This window comes from Zalophus californianus, chromosome 6, assembly GCF_009762305.2.
Source record: "Zalophus californianus isolate mZalCal1 chromosome 6, mZalCal1.pri.v2, whole genome shotgun sequence".
NCBI lineage: Eukaryota > Metazoa > Chordata > Mammalia > Carnivora > Otariidae > Zalophus > Zalophus californianus.
The window spans coordinates 57,791,175-57,818,661 of record NC_045600.1 but is presented as its reverse complement, the minus strand read 5'-3'; the positions used below and the strand labels follow the sequence as shown (position 1 = coordinate 57,818,661).

Below are 27,487 nucleotides of genomic sequence, written 5' to 3'. Positions count from 1 at the left end.
CCCAAATCACCAAGGCCCAAATCCTATGATAAATAAGTTGGTTTTAGCATCCTTTTACTGAGACATACCCTAGTCTCGATAATCACGTGACTACAGGAGTTTTCTGGTAGTCTATGGTTGGAGGGCATTGACAGCCCCGAGCACACAGTAAGTGCCCCATACATAACTATGTACAGCTACATTTCTCACAACCCTGTCTAGCACCATTCATTCCCTATTTTCTACGCATCAGCTATATTGACCTCCTTCCAATTTTTCCAACATGACCTATTTCTTCTGTAATAAGGCCCTGAACAAACCCTTTCCTCCACCTGCTGAGATTGAATATACAAATGGACAATATGACTCTGACCTAAAATCTGCAGTAACCATCCCAGGAAATCAACCTATTATTCTACAGTAACCAGCCAGGAAAAGCAGCCTAGAAGTCAAACTTGTAGGAAGTCATACTGCTATCTCTAGAAACAATCCAGAAAGCCAAACAAAAACTTCACAATAACTGTCCCATGATAGCCAGGACTTGATTAACAATTGACAGCTTTCCTAATATTTTTCCCTGCTTCCAATTTAGGACCAACCAACCAAAGAAAGCAAATATGCACCCCTAACCAATTTCATAGGATGTTCCTCTTCTAGGTAGAATACGGGGTCAGAGCATGCCACTCCCAAATATGCCACCTTGGCATATTATTTTGAGTTAAAGGCACTTAAAAAAAAAGCATATACAAGAAGGGCCCTCTAACCTTCCTTTTTTTTCCTGAAAGCAGGAAATAAAACTCTCATGTGAAAGGTACCCTCCCTATACCAGTAGGATTTTCCTATCACCAGAGATGGGAAGTTGAAGCTGAGATAAATGTGTACAGACAAACCTTATTAAACTAAACCCTTATGTTCCTAGTTACTTTCCCACAATTAACTGCCCCAGCCCAAATCCCTTTGTTACATTATCAAAATTCACTACTCTTTGTGCAACCTATTATATAAGCTTTCAGTCCTATCTTACTGGGCTCTTGATTTTTCTTGTGATGGGTCCCATGTACATGTAAGAAATACTAAATAAAATTTATATGCTTTTCTCCTGTTATGTCTCCTGACATAAGTCTTATGTCAGTTTAATTATTAGTCCCAGCCAGAGACTCTAAGAGGGTAAAGGAGAAATTTTACCTCTCCTACAGTAGCCCACCTATAGCTTTCCCCTGCCACACAGCCTCCAACCAGGGCATATCAAAGCCTTCCCTTTTTTTCCAGTATAAAGCTTTCTTACTCCACTGCAGTAGCAGAAAGCAACCCTTATAAATTTTTAATTTACTTTCTTCTTTCCTGAATGAATTCATTCCTATGTATTTAAAATTTTAGAACCATTTCAAATCATTCATGTACTTTATTACTCACCTCTTCTTTTGGAAAATAATTATCGTCAGGGACAACCTGTGTTCCATTCTGCTGTTCTTCTCCTTTCTTTCTTCATCTATGTGTATTTCTGCCACGTACTTATACATGAAATCCAGTGTCAAGCATTGTTCCTTTGGTGGTTGGTCTCCTAGGTAATTACCTGTTCTTTTATCCAAAAAATGGGTGGGAATTGCTAACAAATTTGTTCCCCCCCAAAAAAAGAAAATTGTAAGAAAATCCAGAAATGAAGTCATCACTTACATTTTCTAATTTTTTCTTGATTATTACCAAAATGTTTGGGGACAAGAGTCTCCATATTTCTCTTTAAATTTGTTTCTTCCAAAATCAGTAAAAAAATAAATAAAATAAAAAATTTTAAATGCTCACCTCCGTAAGTGTAGTTACCATCTGTCACCAAAGTTATTACAAAATCAGTAACATTTTAAACCAAATAACCTTCCAGTTTGCCAAGCAGTGTGTTTATGAGCCTCTCAATTGTTTAGTTATTGTTCATAAGCACAAATTTCTTTAGCTCTAACCCAAGTACTTGTTCTCACTTTATCTTCAAATGAGAGTTACATTCTGGTATTGAAATCCATTGCTGGGTGCCTGGGTGGCTCAGATGGTTAAGCGTCTGCCTTCAGCTCAGGTCATGATCTCAGGGTCCTGGGATCGAGTCCCACATCGGGCTCCCTGCTCCTTGGGAGCCTGCTTCTCCCTCTGCCTCTCTCTCTCTCTCTGTCTCTCATGAATAAATAAAATCTTAAAAAAAAAAAATCAATTGTTTGCAAGCTAAAGGCAGTGCTTTAAAAAAAAAGCCTTAAAAATAAACAATCTTAGAAAATACAAGTCAATTGTATTCACTTAGAGCTTGTTTAGAAAGAATAAGATATAATACTTTCATTGTTTCTTGTAATTTGTCACCCAGCACAAGTTACTTAATCCATTTCTGACTTGTTTCCTCACCTGCAAAATGGAGATAATAGTACCTGCTTCACAAGATTGGCCCTAAGATTAATCATGGTAACTCTTGGGTACGGGCATTAGCTTTATCCTTTCACTACTCATATTTAAACAAAGAGGTCTCTCCAAAAAAAAAAAAGAAGAAGAAAATAATGGCTACGTAACGTCTAATACTCATTTCCGGAAAGTATAAAGTGATCTTTCAAGTAGCCAAGCACAAGAAATTTCTCTGGAAAATTTATTTTTTATTCATTTGGCATCAGATAAATCTGGTTTGGAAATGACTCTTCCCCTTCGGAAGAAAGTCACAGCTGTGACACAGTCTTTCCATCGATTTCCTCCCCTACAAAACCGGGATAATACCACTTACTTCAAAAGGTTGGTTTAAAAAATTAAACGAGGAAATATACGTGACGTGTCTACCAGGGTTTAAGAATCCAGAACTTAAATAAATAAATAAATAAATAAATAAATAAATAAATAAATAGATTTCTTGTAGACAATTTAAAAAAAAAAGAATCTAGAGCTCAATAAATGGTAATTACAGTAACACCGCTCGTTAATTCGAAAAATATTCAAGGATCCCTCACTACTGCAGATGCATAAAGGTTAATAATCCTCTGTCTTTACCCTCGCCTTTTAAGAGAGAACGAAGGGAAACACACAGAAACACTTCAGAACCACTTCTGCAAGGAACTAAATTCACTGTCTTCTTACAGCACCGGACCCTTAACCTTGGGACAATCAGCAGGCTTCCTCAAGTGCAATTACGCCCCCTAAGCCCTGCCTCCCTCAACTCCGCGCCTAAGGTGCCTACCTCTGCGCCTGCGCTGTGACCTACATTTGGCGCATGCGCTGGGTGGGATTGGCTGGATTAAAAACCATGGCGTGGATACCAGTGGAGTCTGCAGTAGAAGAGTTGATGCCCAGGCTGTTGCCAGTGGAGCCCTGCGACTTGACAGAAAGTTTTGATCCCTCCGTACCCCCGAGGACGCCTCAGGAATACCTGAGGCGGGTCCAGTGAGTGATTTGGCCCTTTGCGGGTGGGCTGGTCGTCCGCTCTGCCCCTGGGCACAGCTCGACCCCCTAAGTGTGATAAAGCCCCGCCTCTGTTGCCCTTCCCAATCTCTCGCGAGGTAGGGTCGAATCAAGATCACTTGATTACATATTTACCTGGGCGAGTTTTTATGAGCCTAATTATGTTTACCTGTGTCAAGATGTGTACTTTTTGATTTCCTTGCTTTCAATCCAGTTAATTTCGGAAATACGTTGTTTAGTACGTGAATGGCAATTTTGAACTTTTTTTCTTATTTCGTAAAGAACCGTAGAAATGGATCGCTCGTTTTACTACACATGAACAAAGCACAGCCGTAATCACATTTCTTGCATTTATTACTTATTTGTAGGATCGAAGCAGCTCAATGTCCAGATGTTGTGGTAGCTCAGATTGACCCAAAGAAGTTGAAAAGGAAGCAAAGTGTGAATGTTTCTGTGAGTTTTATTACCCAGCAGGGGATTCTCCCCTTTCCCCCTCCCCCGCCCAAGTGGAAAGATCAAGGCTTTTCCTATGGTATCCCACAGTATCTTCATGCTATATGTAAGATGTGACTACTCCCTGTGACATTAAACATTAGCTTCTACTTTCCCCCCAAAAGGACAGTTGGCATTTACTGCCTCCAGAGAGGTTTTCAGTAACCTTGGCATTCGTGGAGACTCATCATACTTTAGGGCAGTCCTAAAAGACTCTTTAAATGGGTTACTTACGTTATCATTTATTTTTAGGGAACCTTTTTCCATTTGTCTTCATAATTATTCTAGGGCTGGTGTTTAATGTTATTTAGTGTAGTTGGCATGTTCTGAATTTGACTGTGTTTTGTTTTTTAAGAAGAGAAACTCAAGTATCTTATGTTTTTCTAGCTACTTGCACACCTTGAACATTTTTGTTCATTTATTAATCCAGCATATTTTTTATTAAGCGACTAGGTTGTGCCAGGCACTGGGAATACAAGAGAGAATGAGACACAAAAATCCCCACCCTAGTAGAGTTTACATTCTCCTGCGGAAGACAGAGAGTGAACAAGCAAACTAAGTAATTATATATTGTGACTACTGATAAGAAAATTAGCATGTATAATGATCAATAAGTACAAGGTAGAGTTGTCGCAGAAGGTCTCTCTAAGGTCGTGCTATTTAACCTAAGGTCAAAGGAGAGCAGCAGTTTTTAAATTGTGTTAGGTCCTTTTCCTTTTATGTTCCAAGTAATTTCTTTATCTGATGTTTATTATCAGGATATTTTAATTCAGATACTATAATGTTTCATATAATTTTTTTTCAGAAATTTTTAGTTGATGGACAAGAATGTCATGCACCTAGCTTTTGAAAAGTACACTTTTATCTCAAGGCAGTCTGTCGTCAATTATGAACTATTTTGCTGTCTTAGGAAGCTAAAGTAGCCTTTGTAAAGTCAAGTGTCTTAGATTATTTGAGTACATTCTGCCCATAACAAAATTCTTTATTTGGGATATATCTCTTTGTTTCAAACAGTTTTTTTATTATAGAAAGGTAGGACTAAGTTCTATCTTCAGGGCTCATATAATTTAGATTTCTTAGTTTAAAAACTCCCAACTATAAACCATTCCAGATTGCTCTTATTGAAGTGACTCCACAAGGATCTTTTCCTAATGTTTAAACTTGGACAAAAATAATGAAGTGAAAGGCCTACTTTTTTGCATCTGCAAGAAGTGTAGTTTCTTTCTTATATAACCTTAATCATTTACTTTATTACTTTTCATCTTGATTCTGCTTTTACTTTGCAGAGGCATGAGATTCTAGTTATAACACTAACATTGATTCTAATATTTATGAACTGATCTCCAGCTTTCAGGATGCCAACCTGCTCCTGAAGGATATTCTCCCACACTTCAGTGGCAACAACAACAAGTGGCACAGTTTTCATCTGTTCGACAGGTAAGTGTACTTTAATTATTTAATCAGATTAAACCCCTTCTACCAGAGAAAGACATATGGTTTCACTCATATGTGGAATATAATAAACAGCTCAGAGGATCATAGGGGAAGGAGGGAAAACTAAATGGGAAGTCATCAGAGAGGGAGACAAACCATGAGATACTCTTACTATAGGAAACAAACTGAGGGTTGCTGGAGGAGAGGTGGGTGGGGGATGGGGTAATTGGGTGATGGGCTTTAAAGAGGGCACGTGATGTGATGAGCACTGGGTGTTATATGCAACTGATAAATTATTGAACTCTACATCGGAAACTAATGATGTAATATATGTTGGCTAATTGAATTTTAAATTAAACCACTTCCTGCCTTCCTCCCTCAAGATTTATTTCTGTTCTTAGACTGTAGCTAGAAAAATAAGATTCATTTTTCTTTTTTTTTTTTTTTTTTTAGATTTATTTACTTGAGAAAGAGAGCACACACACATGCAGGCAGGCATGTGAGTTGGGGGAGGAGCAGAGGGAGAGAATCTTCAGCCATATTCTCATGAGCAATGAGTGTGGAGCCCGAAGAGGGGCTTGATCCCATGACCCAGGAGATCATGCATGACCAGAGCCAAAACTGAGTCAGTCACTTAACCGACTGAGCCACCCATGCGCCCCAAGATTCATTATTCTGAAGGATAAAGTTAAAATATTTATAAATCAATTACCAGATTATAATCATTAGACATAATACAGTTTAAAACATGTCTTCCAAGTTTCAGGATTGTTAGGATGTTTCATAATTGATTTCTTTTCAGTTATCCATTCTCTGAAGGTCACTTGCCTAACTTTTCTTCCTTTAGAGTGTGATCAGACATAGAAGTCACTGGAAATCACAACAGTTAGACAGTAACGTGACCATGGTATGTAAGTTTCTTTGGTTAAGTTGTACAGTGTGTGCCTATTTGAAATAGTCCATATTTCCTGCCAGTCTTTAAAGATTCACTTACTTAGTTTATATTATTTTTGTTCTTTTTTATTCACCATTAATAGAAGCAATTTTGTTGTATTAGTAGCCTTAAAAGTATAGAATCAGTAATGCAAGTTGTTATTTTTATGACAGTTTTAATCCACAGCATCTTGAGAGACTTTGAATAGGTACTTGTTCAGCCTCTACAATTTTTTTTAAGTTTTTTTTTTTTAAGATTTTTTTTATTTTTTTGACGGAGAGAGAGCTAGTGAGAGCAGGAACACAAGCAGAGGGAATGGGAGAGGGAGAAGCAGGCTTCCCACCAAGCAGGGAGCCCGATGTGGGACTCGATCCCAAGACCCTGGGATCATGACCTGAGCCGAAGGCAGGTGCTTAATGAGTGAGCCACTCAGGCACCCCAGCCTCTACAAATTTTTAAGGGTTCTTCTAGACATTGCCTTTTTAGAAAATAAATACATTTTCAGTGTTTACAAAAAGATTGAATAAAGGCTTATTGGATTTTCCTGGTGAGGTAATGGCGCTAATACCGTGACATTTTAATAAAGCCTGTTGTGCATATTAGAAAGTGGTATTTTCTGTGCTTTATCAGCTTAGATATAATTTTCAACTTCAGGAGATAGGTCGTATCTGGACTACTGAATAAAAAAGGGAGTTGGAGAAGAGATGGATATATTTCTCCAGGACAAGACTTTTAGCTTTTTAGGGAGTCTCATATTCTTCCTGAGAATCATACATCTTATCTTCATGCAATCCTTATCTTCAGAGGAAAAAATTGTGTGCACCAGGGCACACAGTTTTGCTCCCAGTTTCAGGTAGTTCATAGATTTCAGATTTTAGAAGCTTTCTCTGGGCAGTGTTTCATATATCTTTTACATTGTAATACCTTGGGATAAATGGAGGAGGCTGCTTGCATAGCCCTAGACTATGAGCTGAAAGCTGAGAAATTCAGTATATGGACTCTACTTGCTTCTCCATACCAATTAAAAGCTCTGCTCTAGGAAATGTGTGAAACGAACTAACATCTCTTGCCCAAGATCATTTAACTCATAAAAGGTATCGCTGAGATTCAAACCAAAGTTTGGCCATAAAGCTTTTTGCTGTGCTGTGAGGCCTCCTGGGAAAAGGGGGTAGGGGGACAGGTGGTAAGTAGGTAAGTAGACGTATTTTTTTCTTGCTCAGTAGAAGGACTTTTGGGTACATGCTTACTAATTCAAAAAGAAGCTGCATCAGTAACATTATGACAATATAATTTTGTCAGAAATGTAAATGACCAAACATAATTGATTGAATAAATTATGATCCATCAAAACAGTGAAATATTAATAGCATGTTCATCATGGCAAAAGTAAATGTTATGTAAATAATGAAAAATTTTTAAAGTAAAGCACTCTGACATTTTATTTAAAGTAACTAGATAAATATAAACATTTATTTATTGACTTATTCAGTCATTTATTAAGCACCTATCTTTAATAATCAGGGTATTCAGTGTTACCTGAAATAGAAATAGTCTCTGACCTAATGGAGTAAAGGGAACGGGCAGATACATTGTTCTAATACAATAGGTTTTAACCTTTCAGGGGTCTCATGTTTGTCCTGAGAATCTAATGAAAGCTATTTATCCTCAGGGGGAGAAACTACACCTATGCAAAGTAATGTGTAAGGTGTTGTGTACAATCAAAAATTGTTTTGTCAATGTTTCTCCCCACTGGTCTGCATTTGGTAGTGTAGAATAAATCTGTTCTTTCTTTGATTGGACTGCCCTTCCAAGTATGTGAAGCATTTAATTCTGTCTCTTTCCCTGGCATAAACATCTTTCATTCTTGTGTTTTTAATGCATTTTTCCCATACCAGTTTCCATCTTTATCACCCTCTTGAACAAACCCTTATTTGTCGGTATCAGTATCCAAACTAAACACATCTCACATAATATGTAACACTTGAGCACTGTATTAATTTGCTAGGGCTGCCATAACAAAACACCACAGACTGGGTGTTTTAGCAAACAGTAATTTATTTTCTCACAGTTCTCTAGGCTAAAAGTCTAAGATCAAGGTATTAGCAGGTTTGGTTCCTCTTGAGTCCTCTTTGGCTTGCACGTGGCCATCTGGCTATGTCCTCACATGGTCTTTCCTATGTGCACAAGCATCTCTAGTGCCTCTTGTTATGTCTACATTTCCTCTCTCTTTTTATTTATTTATTTATTTATTTATTTTAGATTTATTTATTTAACAGAGAGAGAGAGAGCATCCTAGAGAGAGAACACAAGCAGGGGGAGTGGGAGAGGGGGAAGCAGGGTCCTGCCCGAGCAGGGAGCCTGATGCAGGGCTTGATCCCAGGACCCCAGAACCATGACCTGAGCCGAAGGCAGACGCCCAATGACTGAGCCACCGAGGCACCCCTAATTTATTTTAGAGAGAGTGTGTGCACATATGGGGGGGCATTGGGGAGGGGCAGAGGGAGACGGGGAAAGAGTCTCAAGCAGACTCCGCACTGAGCGTGGAGCCCGACGAGGGGCCTGAGATCACCACTAGAACGTAAACCAAGAGTTGGACGCTTAACTGACTGCACCACCCAGCTGCCCCTAAATTTCCTCTTCTTATAAGGACATTGGTTAGATGATGAAAGGCCACCCTAAAAGCCTGGTTTTAACATAATCCATTATAAAGGCCTTGTCCAAATACAGTCACATTACATTCTAAGATACTAGAGGGTAGGGCTTCAACATAGAAATTTGGGGGGGGACAAATTCAGCCCATAACAGGCACCATATCTTTCTGTTGAAGTGGTAGGAATATAGAGGACTTTATATCTTTTTTACTATTCCATTAAAAAAAACAAAACATAGAAATAAGTAAATTTTTTTTTTCTTTTAGCCAAAATCTGAAGATGAAGAAGGCTGGAAAAAATTTTGTCTGGGTGAAAGGTTATGTGCTGAAGGAGCTGTTGGACCAGCTACAAGTGAAGGTCCTGGAATCGATTATGTGCAAGTAGGTGATCTGTGGATAAACAAAAAGGGTTCTACTTTTGGTGCATGATTTAATGCAAAGATTCTGCAAACTACAACCTAGGCCAAATCTAGTCTGCAGCCTGTTTTTGTACAGCCCATGAGCTAAGAGTGTCTTTTTTATAATACTAAGTTACTGAGACAGTGTGTGGCCTGCAAAGCCTAAAATGCTTACTGTCTGGATCTTTACAGAAAATGTTTCCCAACCTATGACCTAGTTAATTGGCTCTTTAACTTAAAAATGTGCAGCCCAGTTTCTGAAACAATGTACTGTGACTTTTCTTAGGTGGGCTTCATATCTCTTAGGTTTTAGCTATGTGTTAACTTCGTGAGTTAGATAGTATCAGGGTTCGTTTGTTTTTTTAATGATTAAGCATGGGTTATGACTTGTGAGTAGTCAGGGAAACAAAGGAAAACATGACACAATTAGGTGCTTAAAAATGCTTAGTGGATTTCGTATTCTGGAGATGAAGTTTTAAAGGTATATTTAAATTTCCTGTGGCTTTATTCTAATCATAAATTATGTGGCCAACTGGTTCTTGGCCCCCCAAGGTGTGTGTTTTTCCCATTTAAAAGTAATTGATCCAAAAAATGTAAAAGCTCTAAAAATTAGGGCACCTGGGTGGCTCAGTAGGTTGAGCATCCAACTCTTGATTTCGGCTCAGGTCTTGATCTCAGGGTCATGAGTTCAAGCCCCACATTGGGCTCCACACTGGAGACTACTTTAAAAAAAAAAAAAAAAAAACACCAAAAAATCACTAAAAGACCAAGAACCCAATTAAAACAGAAAAGGCAAAAGAAATAAATAGCTCACAGAAAGAAAAATATGAATTGCTGTTAGAAGATGCCATATTCACTCATAATAGAGATATAACTCATAACTCCACTGAGCTGCTATTTTTGATAACATTGGCAAAGGAAATTTGATACGCTGTATTAACAAGGGCTGGGAAAATAGGCACTTTTACACATGGTGGTGGGGTATAAATAGATTCAGATCTGGAAGTGAACTAACTTGGCCCTGTTTCTTACACAATCTGTTTTTCTTTTGGATAATAGCCCTAATGGATGTTACATTTCAAAATGTGTTTTAATTTGACAAAAAATTAAAACTTATTTAGCTTGTTACTACAAAATACATACAAGGAAAATACACCATGTGGAAGAACCATAACATAAGGAAGCAGAGTTAACGCACATCCTCCTCTTAACTTTCTCTAAAGTCAGTGCTATTTTCGTAACGAAGGCTCCCAGCATTAACCTTCAAAATACTTTTTTAATTGATTTATATTAGGTTTGAAAAAAAAATTACTCTGAGTACCCTTAATTCCTGAAAATGTTAGCTTTAGCTGAAGATTTTGAAAGTGTGCAGCATGTTAATCATAGTATCAGTTTAAGAAATTTCATATTTTAATTACTAAAGTCATTATTTTTAAATTTATATATTCAAATTGCAAAACATTTTTTGAGGCATTACCAACATAATAGTTGATGGAATGTTTTATTATAATGGGTAATGAAGGAATTTCCTGTTATTCATTCTTTGTTTTTAAAAAATGTGGTAAGAAATTGACCAGTTTGAAAACAATGAATCACCCTTTATAATGCCATTTAGTAAATTTCAGTCTTATTTTTCTTTCAGATTGGTTTTCCTCCCTTGCTTAGTATTGTTAGCAGAATGAATCAGGTAAAATCCATCTAATAATAAGAATGTATGTATTTTGTTGTTTTCTATGTGTATGAAAATATGAACACATTTATTGAATACTTACAGTATATAAGGCCCTGTCCTAACCTCTGTAACAGTTGTTATTTAATCCCCAATACAACCCTATATGGAGAATTATTGTTAATATCCAATTTTTATAGATTGGGAGACAAAATTCAAAGTTAAGTGACTTGCAGGTGGTTTTTCAGCAAGTTACAATGGCAACACTGGGATTTAACCCCTGTTTGATCTAATTCCAGAGCTCATGCTAAACCATGTTGCTAAACTCTTCAACTGTATACATTTCAGTTTTAAGTCTTAGATTCTGGGGTTTGAAGTAAAACTAAGGTTAGATTGTTATTTCTAGTTCCAGATGTTCTGCACATCCCATTAAGAATGAAATACATAATTTCTTGGATCAGAAGCTTCTTCACTCTTTTAGGATGAAGAACTCTGTTATCCATTTAAAGAGCAAATGAAAAATTTGATTGTTTTGCCTTCACATAGCATTGGTTCCCTTGGAAAATAAGTTTTTTTAAGTGTCGTGGTCTATTGTAAATCATATACTGGTCTCAGTTACTTGATCATTTGCATTAAAATACTGTAGTAGTTATACTAAATTCAATGAGTGATTTTTGTTAAGTGTCCAACTATGCTTGAAGAAGCAAGAGAATATTTTCAACAGTTTAGTAAATTCTATCTATATAACTTTGAAAACAGAGCTTTCTCCAGCTAACTTTCTCCTTATATTTTGATTTTGACTTAATGAAAATAACTTGAAGGTATTTATGCAAAGGTTTTTTTAAGAGCGTGTGGGATTTTTCAAGTATTTATAAACTAAATTAGTAGTTACAAACTAAATCCTGGGATTTAAGCCAAGGTATTGATACTTGAAAGTATATAAAAATATGTCTAAAAAGCCTCTTCTCTCTGAGTGAGCCACCTAACCAAATTACTAAATACAATCAGTTTTCTCTGGAAGTCTAAAGAACGGGACTATTTTAGATATCAGAGTTGCTTTCTAACCAAACTTAATGAAACCCATGTTGAACTTGTCTTTGTTTTATTACTAATACATTTCTTTCACCTTCCCTTTCCCCTTTTTTTAGGCAACGGTAACTAGTGTCTTGGAATATCTGAGTAATTGGTTTGGAGAAAGAGACTTTACTCCAGAATTGGTAGTATCGCATCTTTTTATTTTCATAATGCAGACAAAATTGTATAGACTTATTTTATATATGAGATATGACTCTAAGATATTTATGTATATGTGTGTATTATACTTGTACATATAACTACATGTACAATGCAAACTGTGCTTGCTTGCAGTGAAATAAGGAACTTAGAGTAGAATGCAAATCAACATTAAACTTCCTTCATTGAGAAAGATTTGCCTTGGAAAAAGTCAATTAAAGAGCTTATTTAGGGCGCCTGGGTGGCTCAGTTGGTTAAGCAACTGCCTTCGGCTCAGGTCATGATCCCAGAGTCCCGGGATCAAGTCCCGCATCGGGCTCCCTGCTCGGCGGGGAGCCTGCTTCTCCCTCTGGCCCTCCCTCCTCTCATGTACTCTCTCCCTCTCATTCTTGCTCTCTCAAATAAACAAATAAATCTTAAAAAAAAAAAAAGAGCTTATTTATATCCTGGGAGAAGCAACTTACCTTACTGCAGTCCAGTAACAAATAGATCACCAACTGACATCCAGTTTGGACATCCCATTTTGAGTAGCACTGGCTTAAAGAAATTTGAAATGCATTTTCTTTTTTTGTTTGTTTGTGTGTGTGTGTGTTGTTTTGTTTGTTTGTTTTTTAAGTAGGCTCCATGCCCAACGTGGAGCCCAACATGGGGCTTGAACTCATGACCGTGAGATCAGTCAAGGCCTAAGATGAAATCAAGAGTCAGATGCTCAACCTACTGAGCCACCCAGGTGCCCCAGAAACAGTGACTTTAAACATTAATTTTTTTCCCTTAAATGTACATGTTATATAGTAGAGATTTAAAAGAATAAAATACAAAAACAAAAAATGAAAATCTCGTGGTAAAGAATATGATCATTATACTTACGTAAGAGACTTAGCTACTTGGATGAATGGCAGGCTTCAAAACTTGTACATTGTATTGCAGTGTTGGTTTATCTGTTTCTCCCAGCAGACTATAAGTTTCTGGTGGGCAAAGATTATATCTTACTCTTTGACAGGGAGCTTTGGAGCTTCAGGTACACTCTTTTGCAAATATCCTTAACTATAAAAAATATATGTTTCTAAAAATTAAATCTAACTTGAAAGAATAATAAAATTTCTTCCTAGGGGATTAAGCATATTATTTATATCATGTCCACCAAACTGACCCATTTTTGAAGGTGAAAATGAGCTGTGAATATAAAACTATAAAGCAGAGGGGCAGTGCAGCATAGTTCTTAAGAGTATAGCTGGATTGCTGGGGTGTGACTCTCAGTTCCACCAGTAAGGGTATGTGTCATCTTAAGCAAGTACTGAATCTTTATGTACTCTAGTTTCCTTGTCTGTAAAATGCAAGTAACAGCTCATAGGTTATTGGAGGATTCAAGGAATTACTGTATACAAAGTCCTTAGAGTAATGCCTGGCACACAGTGCTTGCTATTATTATTGGTATTTGATATACTTTTGTAAATTGGATTTCAAGACCATGGTTAAGCATCCAACTCTTGAGCTCAGTTCAGGCCTTGATCTCAGGGTTGTGAGTTCAAGCTCTGAATTGGGCTTCGTGCCCAGCATGGAACTAACTAACTAAATAAAAAGAAAGAAAGAAAGACAAAATCACGGTTTCTGATTCAGTGGTCAAACATGTCTTTTACATAGTGTAATTCATACATTATTCTGGGTTTTTTAGCTTTAGATTACATATATATATTTCTATATGATACTGTAATTCATATAATTTCCATTGTCTTAATGTCTCAGTTTACTTTGATTCTCTCATTATTGACCATCTGGGTTCTTATATTTTATAATCATGACTAAATTATAAACATTTATACTAAGTTCATTTTAATTATCATTTTCTCAGGATATTGCTAGGGTAGAATTATTGGATCAAGATTTCATAAGCTTTTGTTTTGTTACTTTCTGCTACATTGCTTTCCAAAAGGAATGAACCAGTTAATAATGCCATTGGCAAAGGATTCTTATTTTTCCCTGCAATTCCAATTTAAGTTGAACCATGTGCATTTGCCATTTTTGTAGGTTAAAAAATTTGATTATCAGTAATTCCATATGGTTCCATCTAACATTTTATGATTTCTGTTTATTTTCAAATTTAGTGAATTTATAGTAGCACTTCAAAGTAAATGTAATTTGTATTTGTATTTTTCCATCATAGGTATATTAGGTATACCTTTAATAGATAACTTTGTTCATATTCATATTATTTATTCATTGGAATCTGGATATTGAACTTTAAATTCTATATCCATTCTTTCTCTCTGATAGTGACGTTTTAGCACTATTACCTGACCTGTTTTCCGTCTCGTCCTTTAATCTTTATTTTTTCAACTCTTTGTTGTAAGATTTTTATTTTTTTTTAACTTCTAAAGATTACCCACTGAAGAGGGTGATAAGTTTGGCTGTTCCTGTTAATTAGTGAGAGCATATTACCAAAAAGTAGCTATATTTGCCAGAGGAACTGACAACTGATTTACTAAATTTTAACTTAATTAATCCTTTGCTTCTAACCTGGAGTTAATCTCTCTCTTAAATCAACGGTGTTCAATTCCACTATCCAATTAACCGTACTATCAGAACTCTACTATTGAGAATATCAGTGTATAAAAACCGGTATCACAAAGTTTGCTTATCATAAACTAGCAAAAGGAAAATGGATCTTTTTTAAATGTCTTTACTTGGGATTACTTTAATTTTCTCTTGAGAAATAAATACAGCCTTATTTTTCATCCAAATGTGAGGTATGAAGGAATATCTTCAGCTATCTTGTTTTGGGTTTTATTTTTACGTTTAGTATTACCACAGTGAGCCCACTGACTTTGAGAAAAGGCACCTCTCAGTATAAATACATCTTAGACAATCAGTAGAGGTTTAAGCACCATTTGAATACCTGAATACCAGTTATATATGGTAAATGTAGCCCTCAGAATTTGAGCCAAATTTAAATGTGTAATAGCTTTTTTGATATAGAAGAGAATTCCACTTACTATTTATAAAAGAAACCTGGATGTGAATCTTTTGTTTAAGAAAAAGTCTTATTGATTTGGGGTAGCTTGAGGAGCTAATTTTTTTTATTGCATGAATTGCTATGTAAACATTGTTTAATATTCTTTAGGTTTCTCCAAAGTGATGTGTTGCTCAGAATAAACTCAGTCATATACACTGCTGGTGGAAATATAATTTCATATAATTTTTCTCAGGCACAATTCATTGATGATATCTCAGAAACATTTATGAACATACATACCCTTGGATACCACCATTTTATTTCTAGTAATTTAGCCCAAAAAATCAATCAGAGATGGTCTAAAATTTATGTTCAAGGATATTTATCACACTATTTTTTATATGACAGCAACAAATTAAACCTAAGTGCTCAACAATAAGAAATTGGTTAAGTAAATTATGGTCATCCAAAATGGAACATTCATTCCACAGAAATTTTAATTTAAGCGCCTATTGTGTTCCAACTCAAGTCTGGGTCCTAGGAGTATAATATCTAATTTTATACTCTCACAGAGTTTGGGGAAGAAAAGACTAAACCAGCAATGACAGGAAAGTATAAGTGTTTGGTGAAAGAGTATTATATAAGTGCTGTGTTGAGATTAATAACATTTCCTCCCAAATCCCATTTAACAACATGGGGGATATTCATTATGTATTGCAAGTAAAAAAGATGGCTACAAAATGTTATTACCACATTATTAATGTTACTATGATAATGGAACTTTATTTTTTTTAAAGTTGTACGTATAAATACGAAAAAGATAAAAATTAGCATTTTTAAAATTAGAAACTGGATGGTGGGGTTGCAGGTGTTTTTTACTTTGTGCTTTTTGTATTCAGTTTTTCAGCATTTAGTATTTCTTCCTTTTGTAATTGAAAAAAATTTCATTTTAAAAGAGGATTGGGGGGCGCCTGGGTGGCTCAGTCTTTAAGCGTCTGCCTTTGGCTCAGGTTGATTGAGCCCCGCATCGGGCTCCCTGCACTGTGGGAAGCCTGCTTCTCCCTCTCCCACTCCCCCTGCTTGTGTTCCCTCTCTTGCTGTGTCTCTCTCTGTCAAATAAATGAATAAAATCTTTAGAAAAAATAAAATAAATAAAAGAGGATGGGGATGGGGTGCCTGGGTGGCTCAGTTGGTTAAGCATCTGACTCTTGATCTCAGCTCAGGTCTTGATCTCAGGTTCATGAGTTCAAGCCATGCATTGGGCTCCATCTTTAAAAAAAAAAAAAAAAAAAGATGGGGATAGATTTAGTTTGCCATGATACTTACAGAAGTATCAAAACATTTTTTATAATTTTTTTAAGATTTATTTTTTTAAGTAATCTCTATATCTAGCGTGGGGCTTGAACTCACCATCCCGAGATCAAGAGTTGCATGCTCCACTTACTGAGCCAGCCAGGTGCCCCTCAAAACATGATTTCATCTAGAGTATAGTTCCTTTGTATAGACACGGGGCAAAGTTATAAAGTTATAAAATTATTTGTATATCTGTCTATAAAGGGCAGAGGAAAATATGTGTCTTAATTTTTGCAAGGATTTATGCACATCTTAATGTAGTTTTCTACCTATAAATTGGGACTTCAATTATAGTAAGAATCTCTGAAATGAACTCTTTGGAACTAAGGGTATTTTGAAGTGTTCAATGTTCTGTGTCTGTAGTAAGAAGATAACAGAAAATATCAGCTGGCTGTCTAGATGATCCCTTGTTGTCTACATCCAAATATAATACAGTTAATGTTGCATTAATTTATTCATAGCAAATAACCAGATACAACTTTGGACATTTTAAAAAATAAGTTAAACTTATGGTACAGTATTTGCTACTTACTACTTTTTAAAATCTTATTTAGGGAAGGTGGCTTTATGCTTTATTGGCTTGTCTTGAAAAACCTTTATTACCTGAGGCTCATTCACTGATTCGGCAGCTTGCAAGAAGGTGCTCTGAAGTAAGGCTCTTAGTGGTAAGTTACAACTTGCTGTTTCAAATTGAGAGCGCTCATTGATTTATATGGTGATAAAAAAGGATGCCATTGAAATAGGAAAACGTGGAATATTTTATTAGTCAAGATTAGATTTGGCCACATAATTTTAAAAAGCCCAAAATAACAGTAGCTTAAATGAAATGGACATGTTTTTCTTAGATAAAGGAAGTCTGCAGGTGGACAGAGCAAATCTAATATGGCAGTAACCCTGCTTTTGAGTTCTGCCTCATGTAGCTTCCGTTACCAAGTTCATCTCATGGTCCGAGGTGGCTGCTGGAGTCAGCCATTATATTCGGTTATAGGAACTAGAAAGAGAAGGTTGTCCTCTAACAAAGCTTCCCAGAGGTTCCACAAGCATATCTGGCTATATATATGTAACTCATTTAGCCAGAATTTAGTCACATGGCCATAAGGAACTATGGGAAATGTTTGCTTTTAGCTGGGGGACAGTGTGCTTAGGTTAAAATGAGCTTCCTTTGCTAAAGAGTAAGGGAAAACAAGAAGTTAGAGTGGTCAACTAACAGTCTGGCAAGATGATTGTTTCGAATTTCTCCAATCAGGTGCTTCACTAACTCATGCCTGCAGCATTACAATATAAATCTTATGCCAGATTAAGTTCACTTGTGATTTTTTTTCTTTCATCCCTTTCTCTTACACAAAATGTATACTCATTCTCTATTGACTACTCAAAAATATTTTTGTTAAACATCCATGATATGGCCCAAATTAGCTTCTATGGCTTGTACTCCAAGCAAAATGTACTTGCTACTTGGTAAATATTTCCCATGTTTTGTTCCTAGACTTTATTTCCTCTACAGAAGTGCCTTTTCACTCTTCCAATCTGCATCTAAATACCATTTACTTTTCACAATCTGGCTCATATTCAACCACTTTTTGTGATACTCTCCCTGACCCTAACAATTAAAAAGAATTTCTGCATTCTCTGTTTTTTCAGTATACTTCATATTTTTTCCTTTCATTAAAGTTAATGTGGATATTTCATCTTCTCTGCTATTAGCACGTAATATGTTTTATTCAGCTTTGTTCCATATAGTGCTTGACACAGAGTTGAGTACACTAACATTATGAAAGTGTGTCCCAAGTTTGAATTAACATGTGACATGTCTGTTATAACATTACTCGATAGGTTATTGTAACTATATCTTGAAATGTATAAAAATAAACTTCACGCTCTGTAACACCACTTTATAAAATACACAGCTCCTGGGTAGCTCAGTCGGTAGGCGTCTGCCTTCGGTTTGGGTCATGATTCCAGGGTCCTGGGATCGAGCCCCTCATCGAGCCCCGCATTGGGCTCCCTGCTCTGTGGGAAACCTGCTTCTCTCTCTCCCACTCCCCCTGCTTGTGTTCCCTCTCTCGCTGTGTCTCTCTGTCAAATAAATAAATAAAATCTTAAATATATATATATATATATATATAGTTCAGCAACTACCTCCATCGTAATTGAGAACCCTGATCTGCTGGGAGTATTTTCTGGTATGTCTTATGCTAGAAGCCAGGATTTCATTCCTCAATTCTAAGTTCTTTAAAATATTTTTATATAGTTTGTTTTCACTACTGTCTAGTTAGGACATTGGGGTTTTTTTTTTGCTCCTCTACTTGGAACCGGGAAAAATCTCTCTCCCAAGTTATTCTCCTTTAAACCTTCAACGCTTTATTTCTTTTCTCTGTTAAGGACCTTTCTTTAAAAGATCATGCAGGGGCCACCTCGGTGGCTCAGTCTGTTAAGCGTCTACCTTCGGCTCAGGTCATGACCCTGGGGTCCTGGGATCGAGTCCTGCATCGAGCTCCTTGCTCAGCAGGGAGTCTGCTTCTCCCTCGTCTGCTGCTCCCCCTGCTTTGCTCTCTCTCTCATTCTCTCTGACAAATAGATAAATCTTTAAAAAAGATCATGTCAGATGATTCTCAAGGGTTTAGTTTTCTCCTTTTTCTTTGAGGTTTTCTACTTCCATGTGATTATTACTATTATCTAATAAAATTTTCATATTTTGCATCTTAAAAGGAAATTTGTTTCAAAAATATTAAGGAGAACACTCTACATTTTTCTGATTTTTTTTTTTTCTTTAGGACAGCAAAGATGATGAGCGGGTTCCTGCTTTGAATTTATTAATCTGCCTGGTTAGCAGGTAAGTAATCCTTGACTCTTTGCTTTGTAATATGTTATTAATGGAAAATACTGTTTTCATTTTCAAGCAGAGGAAATTGAGGTGTGAGGAAACAATATTTTATGTATCACAATTCCCTGTATTTCGAGTTTTCTCTAAAAGTACTGCTGCCATGTAGATCTGTATACATTATAGCTCTATTATTTCCTAAGGGCAAACTCCTAGAAATAAGTTGAAGGGCATGCATGTACTTTTAAAACTGAGATATTTATTAATAGTTTGCCTTCCAGAAACTCATACCTTTCTCTTTTCCCATGAAAGTGTCAGACTGCCCATCTTCTATTCAAAAGAAGCCCAGAAAAATGCCCTTTTTGGGCATTTTCGGTTGATATAAATATTTCCATTCTAATAACAAAAAGATACAAATTATTTTTATTTGCATTTGTTTAATTACCAGTAAGGGTAAAAAATATTTTGTTGCAGTTTTTTTTAATTGCCTGTTTCTTTATTCATTTTCAGTTAGGACATATTTAGTATGTGTTTGATTTCATTTCTTACATTGAAATTCCACATTGAAAATGTTCTCATATTCTGAATTCGTGTGTATGAGTATGTGTGTATTATACTTACACATACGCATGCACACATGTTTATTTTAGGTGTCTTTCTGGGCTTGATATTTTTGTACATTGGTCAGTGTTTTTAATCTAATGCTGATAACTTTTTAAAGCTTTATATTTAAATAGTGAGAAGGTAAATGATCTGTGTACAGTATCCTTCCTCAAACAAGACAGTTTTTCAGAGTACACATGTGTTCAACATATACTTTCTAAATTTATAATTACGCTGCTGGTGAAACTTAATACTTAACTAGGCACTTGGTGCCAAGCATTTTTCTTAGTGCTTCATAATAGAAACTCATTTAATCCTTAGAAGGTAGGTGCTGTGATCAGTTACATTTGAGGAAATCATGGCACAGAGATAACTTTCCTGCCATCACAAAGCTAGTAAATTGTAGGGCTAGGATCCAAAACCAGGCAGCTTTGCTCCAGAGCTAAGTTCTGGACTATGCCCGTATCAAACAACCTCATCTCTTGGTAATAAGGATTAAATGAGAGCCCTAGGTGCTACGTATACTGGGTCTTTAATCCTCGCAACTCAGTTTTTTCTTTTACTTTACAGATGAGGACACAGGTTCAGAAACATTAAGTAATTAAGGTTCAGTAAACTAGTACTGAATGGAACCAGAGACTTAAACATATCATCTGACTACTAATCCACTGATAGTTTATAATGTGCAATTATGAGAAAAGAAATATCCAAGTAATTGGTCATGGTTATTTTTTTTTCCTCAGAACATTACGTAAAAATGGAAGATAAGTTCTAGGCTAGAAAATTTTCTTAGACTATAGGCTTCGCTTAAGAAAACTTGCAGAAGAGGGGTGCCTGGGTGGCTCATTTGGCGTCGACTCTTGATTTGGGCTCAGGTAATGATCTCAGGGTTATGAGATGGTGCCCACGTTGGCATGGAGCCTGCTTAAGGTTCCATTTCCCTCTGCCCCACACAGTGGGCCCTCTCTAAAAAAAAGAAAAGCAGACTTAAAGAGGATTCTAGAAAGTTTGAAAAAAGATAACATAGACCTTGACTCTTTGCAGTAGCCATTTCAATATAAGTAGCAAATATTGTTATAAGTCTGTTGTGGTTTTTTTTTTTGGTCTTGTTTGTCTTATAGCTTTAAGGCAAAAACTGCTAATTGATAGAAATACCTATTCAAATGGGATCTAATAGCCATATGTTAGCCACCTTAATTATTTTATCAGTGAAAATGTCTTAAGCTGCTTCTTCTGGAGATTTTCAAGCACATACGAATGCAGTAGAATAAAATGCACCCCCCAACCCAAGCAATCCACCCAAGTTCAACATTTATTAACTTCACCAGAATGTTTCATCTGTCTCATATTTTTTGTCAGTGTATTTTAAACAAATCTCAGACATGTCATTTCTCCTGTTTTAGTGTATCTGAGTGATTAGGACCTTTTAAAAACATGACTCTAATACTGGTATCACGAACCTAATAAATTTAATAACTCCACAATATTATCTGATGCCCAGTTCATGTTTCATATTCCTTAACTGTCCCCAGAATGTCTTCTTACATTTGAATTGTTCAAATTGGGATTCAACCCTTTCCCTTTCTACAGTAGCCAGGGAGGGGTCCGACCATGTGCTGTTGTTCTGCATTCCCATGGTAACTTAAAGAGAAACTTTCACACGTCCAGAGCCCTTGATATCCTGCAAATGAAGGAGGAGGATGTCCTCAAATTCCTCACAGGAGGAACCCACTTAGGTAGCACCAACCTTGACTTCCAAATGGAATAGTACATCTGCAGAAGGAAAAGTGATAATATTTACATCATAAATCAGAAGAGAGGGGCGCCTGGGTGGCTCAGTTGGTTAAGCATCCAACTCTTTATCTCAGCTTGGGTCTTGATCTCGGGGTCGTGAGTTCAAGCCCCATGTTGGGCTCCATGCTGGGCGTGGAGCCTACTTTAAAAAAAAACAATCTGGAGAGAACCTGGGAGATGCTTCTGCTGGCAACTCGTGCCACTGTTGCCATTGAAAACCCAGCTGATGTCAGTGTCCTGTCATCCAAAAATACTAGCCAGCGAGCTGTGCTGAACTTTGCTGCTGCTACTGAAGCCACTCCCTACTGCTGGCCGCCTCACCCCTGGAACCTTCACTAACCAGATCCAGGCAGCCTTCCTGGAGCCAAGACTTCTGGTGGTTACTAATCCTAGGACTGACACAGCCTGTCACAGAGGTGTCTTATGTTAACCTGCCTACATCGCTCTGTGTAATGCAGACTCTGCTCTGTGCTAGATGGACATTGCCATTCCTTATAACAACAAGGGAGCTCACTCAGTTGGTCTGATGTGGCGGATCCTGGCCCGGGAAGTTCTTTGCGTGCTTGGCACCATTTCCCATGAACACCCATGCGAAGTCATGCCTGATCTCTACTACTACAGGGATTCTGAAGAGATTGAAAAGGAAGAACAGGCTGCTGCTGAAAAGGCTGTGACCAAGGAAGACTTTCAGGGTGAATGGACTGCTCCAGCTCTTGAGTTCACTGCCTCAACCTGAAGTCACAGACTGGTCACAGACAGTTCCCTACTGAATGAAAACTGGAGTGCTCAGCCTGCCACTGAAGACTAGCTTGCAGCTTCCACTGCTCAGGCCACTGAATGTATAGGAACAACCACCAAGCAGTCTTAAGCCACTCTTCCACAAAGTCAAACAAAACGGAAATAAGGTTGATGGAAAATAAACAGTTGTTTAAAAAAAAAACCCAAAAAAACAAAACAAAAACCCAAATCGGGATCCAAGTAAAATGCACTCATTGCTTTGTTTGATATGTCTTGAGTCTCCCCATCAATTTCCTGGGCTTATCTCTTTGCCATTTATTTACTGAAAAAAAAAAGTCCTTTGACTTGTAAAATTTCCCACATTTTGGTTTTGACAGCTATATCTTATCTTCATGATAGTGTTTAATGTGCTCATTTATCTCCCATATTTTCTATAAGCTGGTAGGTTGGTTTAAAGGTTTGATTATTATATAGTGTTATTTTGTTTGTTTGGCAAGACTCCATGAGTGCTGTTGTGCACATCAGGAGGCACGTAATGTCTGGTTGTTCCACTTTTAGTGTGAAGCTGATCACTGCATTCAGGTAAAGGGATATTGCAGTCATTATCTTTGTTGATGCTCAAATTGTTCCGCCTTTGGCCAGTAGGAACCCATTAGGTCAGTTCCTATGCTTTTTGTTCTATATAACCCTGGCGGTCTTTTATAGCTTTCTTTATTTCAGGTATATCAAGATGGTTCAAATGTATCTTAAGACATTTCTGGCCCCAGATCTGGAATCAGTCTTTTTTCCCAGAACTGCTGGTTCCTCTTCTAAAGTAGAAAATGGTATTTGGAGTCCACAATTTGGACATTAGGGAAGCTAGCTGTTATCAGGTTGGTCGTTGCCTTTAGGCCTTTTCAATGACCACAGGTAGGAAGTATGTATTTTTTAGAAAGAGAAAAATGAAATCGTGACCTCAGATTGAAATTTCAGTTGATTTAAGATTACATGATTTTTCTTTAACCTATGTTTCTTTTCTCCTCTGCTGAAAATTCTGGTTTCTAACATTAACAGTTATTGGCTTTATCCAACAATATGCACATAATAGTTTCAGAATAAATATACTAACAGTGTTACTGATAGTACAACTGTTGAAATCAGTTTAAGAGTTCTTTGCAGTTCTTTTTCTCTCTGGTATATCTCACTAGGGACAAACACCAGAACATCAAATTTTAGAAATTATTCCCTTCTGTGTGGTTAGGCCAGCAATCTGATAAATGAGAAGATTCATTTGTTTGGGTTTGGTGATTTTCTTATTTAATCTTGTTTTATAATTAAATATTTACATTGTTCCAAAGTTAAAATTTTAATACAAAGTACATTTGAAATATTTTAGAACCCACCTTTATCCTCTCTAGCCTTTCTCCCTTCTGTAGTTTTCCATTTATTATTAATTTTTGGTTTATCCTTCCATTCACTCTTTCTAAAAGTGTAAGCAAGTATATATATCTGCATTCCTACACATCCTTACAAAAGGTAGCATACTAAACATACTGTTCTGTACCTTGTTTTTTTCACTTAATAAATCCTAGAAGTCACACTATATAGCAGTGTATTTTCATTTCTTTTTATAAAAAAGGCTTTTATAAAAAGCCTCGAGTCTTCTGTGCAGATGTACTATAGTTTATTCAATGAGTGCCCTTATTGATGGATGTTTGGGTTATTTGTGGTGTTTTGTTATTACAAGTAGGTGCTGCTATTAATATTTTTAAACATACATGAAATTCTTTTTTTACTAGGTATTTTGACCAACGTGATTTAGCTGATGAACCATCTTGATGTAGCTGGCTTCTCAGGGGTAGAAGATACTTGTGATGAAGGCAGTCTGAGGATGTACAGGGGCAACTTAAGTGAGAATTGAATTACATCTTCAACATTATTTGAAGGGTCTTCATCTTAACCTGTGCATCTGAAGTTAACATTTAGAAGATATATTGTATTGATTTGAATATCTGAAGTATTCTTTGGAAAATCCCAACCAGCCAGTTTTTGATGAACAGTTAAAACAGTTTTCTGTAATTACATATTTTTAAAACAAACTGAGTGCCATTTATTGATGAAGCATTCTGTACAGAAACTGTATGATGAAATTTTACAGAGATCCTTGGTGCTTTTTCATTCTTTCTTTACATATACACATAAACTTTTATTGAAAATGTGTTTTGGTTATTAAAATCTTGTTTGACTCTTTTTTTTTTTAAGATTTTATTTATTTATTAGAGAGAGAGCACAAGCAGCGGGAGCGGCAGAGGAGAGGGAGAAGTGGACTCTCCACTGAGCAGGGAGCCTGATGCGGGGCTCGATCCCAGGACCCTGGGATCTGAGCCATAGGCAGTCACTTAACTGACTGAGCCACCCAGGTGCCCCTTACTTTGACTCTTGAACAAAACAAAAGACAATGGATAAATGTCCTTAGCATTAGAATTAAGATAATTGGTTAAATGGCAAATGTTTTCATAGTCAGCAACAAAACTAATCAAATGTTTTCCCTTTAAGCTCAATACTTTTCTTTTTAACTGCTTTATTACATAAAACTTTCTTAAATCATTTTGTATAATACCCTAATAAGTCATCTGTTTTGTCTGTCAAATCTCTTGTCATATCACTTAAAATTTACCTATTTCTTTATCAGGTAGGAATGTTTTCTACTTTAACAGAAGATCCAAGTAGCAGTGGTTTTTCAGTAGGGATTTATTTTTCTCACACAACCAGAAGTCAAGAGGAGCTGGCTACTGGTATTGGGTCGATGACTCCACAATACCAATTATCTGTGAGTCTTATGGCCTTTCCCTTAAAGGGTAACAAGATGGCCACTGCAGTTCAAGGCAATGTGTCTGTATTCAAGACCGAAAAAGGTGGAAGGACTCAGAGCCTTCCACATCTGATTCTTTTCTCATAAAAGGAAAACTCCCCAGAAATTTACAAAAGATATGTGTTCATTTGTTGGCCACAAGTATAACATGATCACCTCTAGCTCTGAGGAAGGTGGAGAAATGAAATTGTAAGCCTTTCCAGTCTTTCCAGTAGGAGGAAGAAAAAGAAAGGGGTGGGGAGAGAAAAGGGGATTGGAAATACCTGCGGATCTGGGGCACCTGAGTGGTTCAGTCGGTTGGGCATCTGCCTTTGGCTCAGGTCATGATCCTGGGGCCCTGGGACCAACAAGAAGTCTGCTATTCCTCTCCTACCTGCCCCCTCCCCCCGTGCACATGCCTGCTCTTTCTCACTCTCAAATCTTTTTTTTAAAGATTTTATTTACTTAAAAAAAGATTTTATTTACTTATTTGACACGGGGCGGGGGGGACAGCAAACATAAGCAGGGGGAGCAGCCGGCAGAGGGAGAAGTAGGTTCCCTGCTGAGCAAGGAGCTGGATTTGGGACTCCGGGATCATGACCTGAGCCAAAGGCAGACGCTTAACTAACTGAGCCACCCAGGCGCCCCCAGACAGACTGATTCTGATGACATCTCCAGTCCTAAGTCCTCTTATGAGGTTGTATTGCTAGACCTGAGAGATCAAGCTGTGTCATTACGGTTAGTAGAAGCCACTGACTAAACAGTTTACATAGGCAGTATACAGTATAGTTCATACGTATAGTTTTTGTTTTTTTAGAGGGAGGGGGTAGGGCAGAGGGAGAGAATCTTAAGCAGGTTCCATGCCCAGTGTGGAGCTTGACGCAGGGCTCGATCTCACAACCCTGAGCCAAAGTCAAGAGTTGGACACCTAACCAACTGAGCCACCCCATCACCCCCATACAGTATAGTTTTCTACTTTTGAAAAATACATCTGCTCGGGGTGCCTGGGTGGCTCAGTCGTTAAGCATCTGCCTTCGGCTCAGGTCATGACCCCAGGGTCCTGGGATCGAGCCCTGCATCGGGCTCCCTGCTCGGTGGGAAGCCTGCTTCTCCCCTCTCCCACTCCGCCTGCTTGTGTTCCCTCTCTTGCTGTGTCTCTCTGTCAAATAAAATCTTTAAAAAAAAAAAATAAATAAAAATCCATCTCTTTAAAACAGGTATGCTATTAAGGGTCCTTTATGACTATAATTAAGATGAAATCATGCAAAAGGATACTGAAATCGAAGCTACTTTCTAATTGCAATAGGCTTATAAGCCACAATATTCTGTGATGTTTTTACTCTTTATTTCCATATATACACACAACAGACACTTTAATCTATTTACATAGATTATCTCAATGTTTACACCAATCTTATGATTTTATCCCTCTTAACAGGTTTTTTTTTTTTTTTTAAAGATTTTGTTTATTTGAGAGAGAGTGAGAGAGCATGAGAGCAGGGGGGAGGGGAAGAGGTGGAGGAAAAAAGCAGACTCCCCGCTGAGCAGGGACCCGGACTAAGGGCTCCATCAGGGCTCCATCCGAGGACCCTGGGATCATGACCTGAGCCGAAGGCAGATGTTAACTGACTGAGCCACCCAGGTGCCCCTCATAACAGGTTTTTAACCTGGAGTCCATGAACTTGAATGGGAAAAAAATTACATCTTTACTTTTACTATCCTCCTGTTACTTAGCATTTCTTTCATTTCCAAATACAGGCAACAAACCATAGCAGCATTCATTGCTAACTGTGACTTTGTTAGCTATTCATTAAGGGTCCTTGATGTTTTCAAGGACCTAATGTTTAGAAGTCCTAATGTTTTCATATCAAATTGTAGTTGCAGATGTTTTAGAATATTCACACAGCGGCGCCTGGGTGGCTCAGTTGGTTAAGCGACTGCCTTCAGCTCAGGTCATGATCCTGGAGTCCCTGGATTGAGTCCCACATCGGGCTCCCTGCTCAGCAGGGAGTCTGCTTCTCCCTCTGACCCTCCCCCCTTTCATGTGCTCTCTCTCTCTCTCAAATAAAATCTTTAAAAAAAAGAATATTCACACAGTAGTTCAAAATATGGTAGCTATTAAACCTACCCCTAGATCATGTGTGATTGCAGACTTCCTGTCTATAGCTTCTGGTACCAAATAACCACAGGCCTGG

At 37.2% G+C, this 27,487-nt stretch overlaps 2 protein-coding genes and 1 pseudogene across 3 annotated transcripts in view; 2 read left to right on the top strand and 1 right to left on the bottom strand.

Annotated features, from left to right (window-relative positions):
- The window catches only part of SEC23A (Sec23 homolog A, COPII coat complex component), a 72,435-nt gene extending 70,345 nt beyond the window's left edge, over window positions 1-2,090 (bottom strand). The window contains exons 1-2 of one of the 2 annotated variants that reach the window (XM_027569836.2): window positions 1,780-2,090; window positions 1,393-1,585 (exon numbers count right to left, since the gene is read on the bottom strand). The gene's annotated coding sequence lies outside the window, so the exon portion shown is untranslated. Of the gene's footprint in view, window positions 1-1,392 lie in introns of both variants that reach the window. The other variant, XM_027569835.2, reaches the window with a different exon arrangement.
- Window positions 2,091-3,178: 1,088 nt separating this feature from the next.
- GEMIN2 (gem nuclear organelle associated protein 2) lies at window positions 3,179-24,692 on the top strand. Its single transcript, XM_027569841.1, has 10 exons — window positions 3,179-3,375; window positions 3,762-3,846; window positions 5,233-5,322; window positions 6,167-6,226; window positions 9,171-9,284; window positions 10,944-10,988; window positions 12,119-12,187; window positions 17,061-17,171; window positions 19,281-19,339; window positions 24,241-24,692. The coding sequence occupies exons 1-10, from the start codon at window positions 3,206-3,208 to the stop codon at window positions 24,278-24,280; spliced, it is 843 nt and encodes a 280-aa protein (XP_027425642.1). The 5' UTR covers window positions 3,179-3,205; the 3' UTR covers window positions 24,281-24,692.
- Window positions 19,416-24,196, top strand: LOC118357052 (annotated as a pseudogene).
- Window positions 24,693-27,487: the final 2,795 nt, after the last annotated feature.

What these genes read in the sequence shown, in the direction of transcription:
- GEMIN2 (XM_027569841.1), top strand. Translation starts at nt 3,206, where the DNA reads ATGCGCTGGGTGGGATTGGCTGGATTAAAAACCATGGCGTGGATACCA. An exon ending in TTGTTAGCAGAATGAATCAG is followed by an intron (nt 10,989 to 12,118) that starts GTAAAATCCATC and finishes CCCTTTTTTTAG; the next exon opens with GCAACGGTAACTAGTGTCTT. An exon ending in GAGACTTTACTCCAGAATTG is followed by an intron (nt 12,188 to 17,060) that starts GTAGTATCGCAT and finishes AATCTTATTTAG; the next exon opens with GGAAGGTGGCTTTATGCTTT.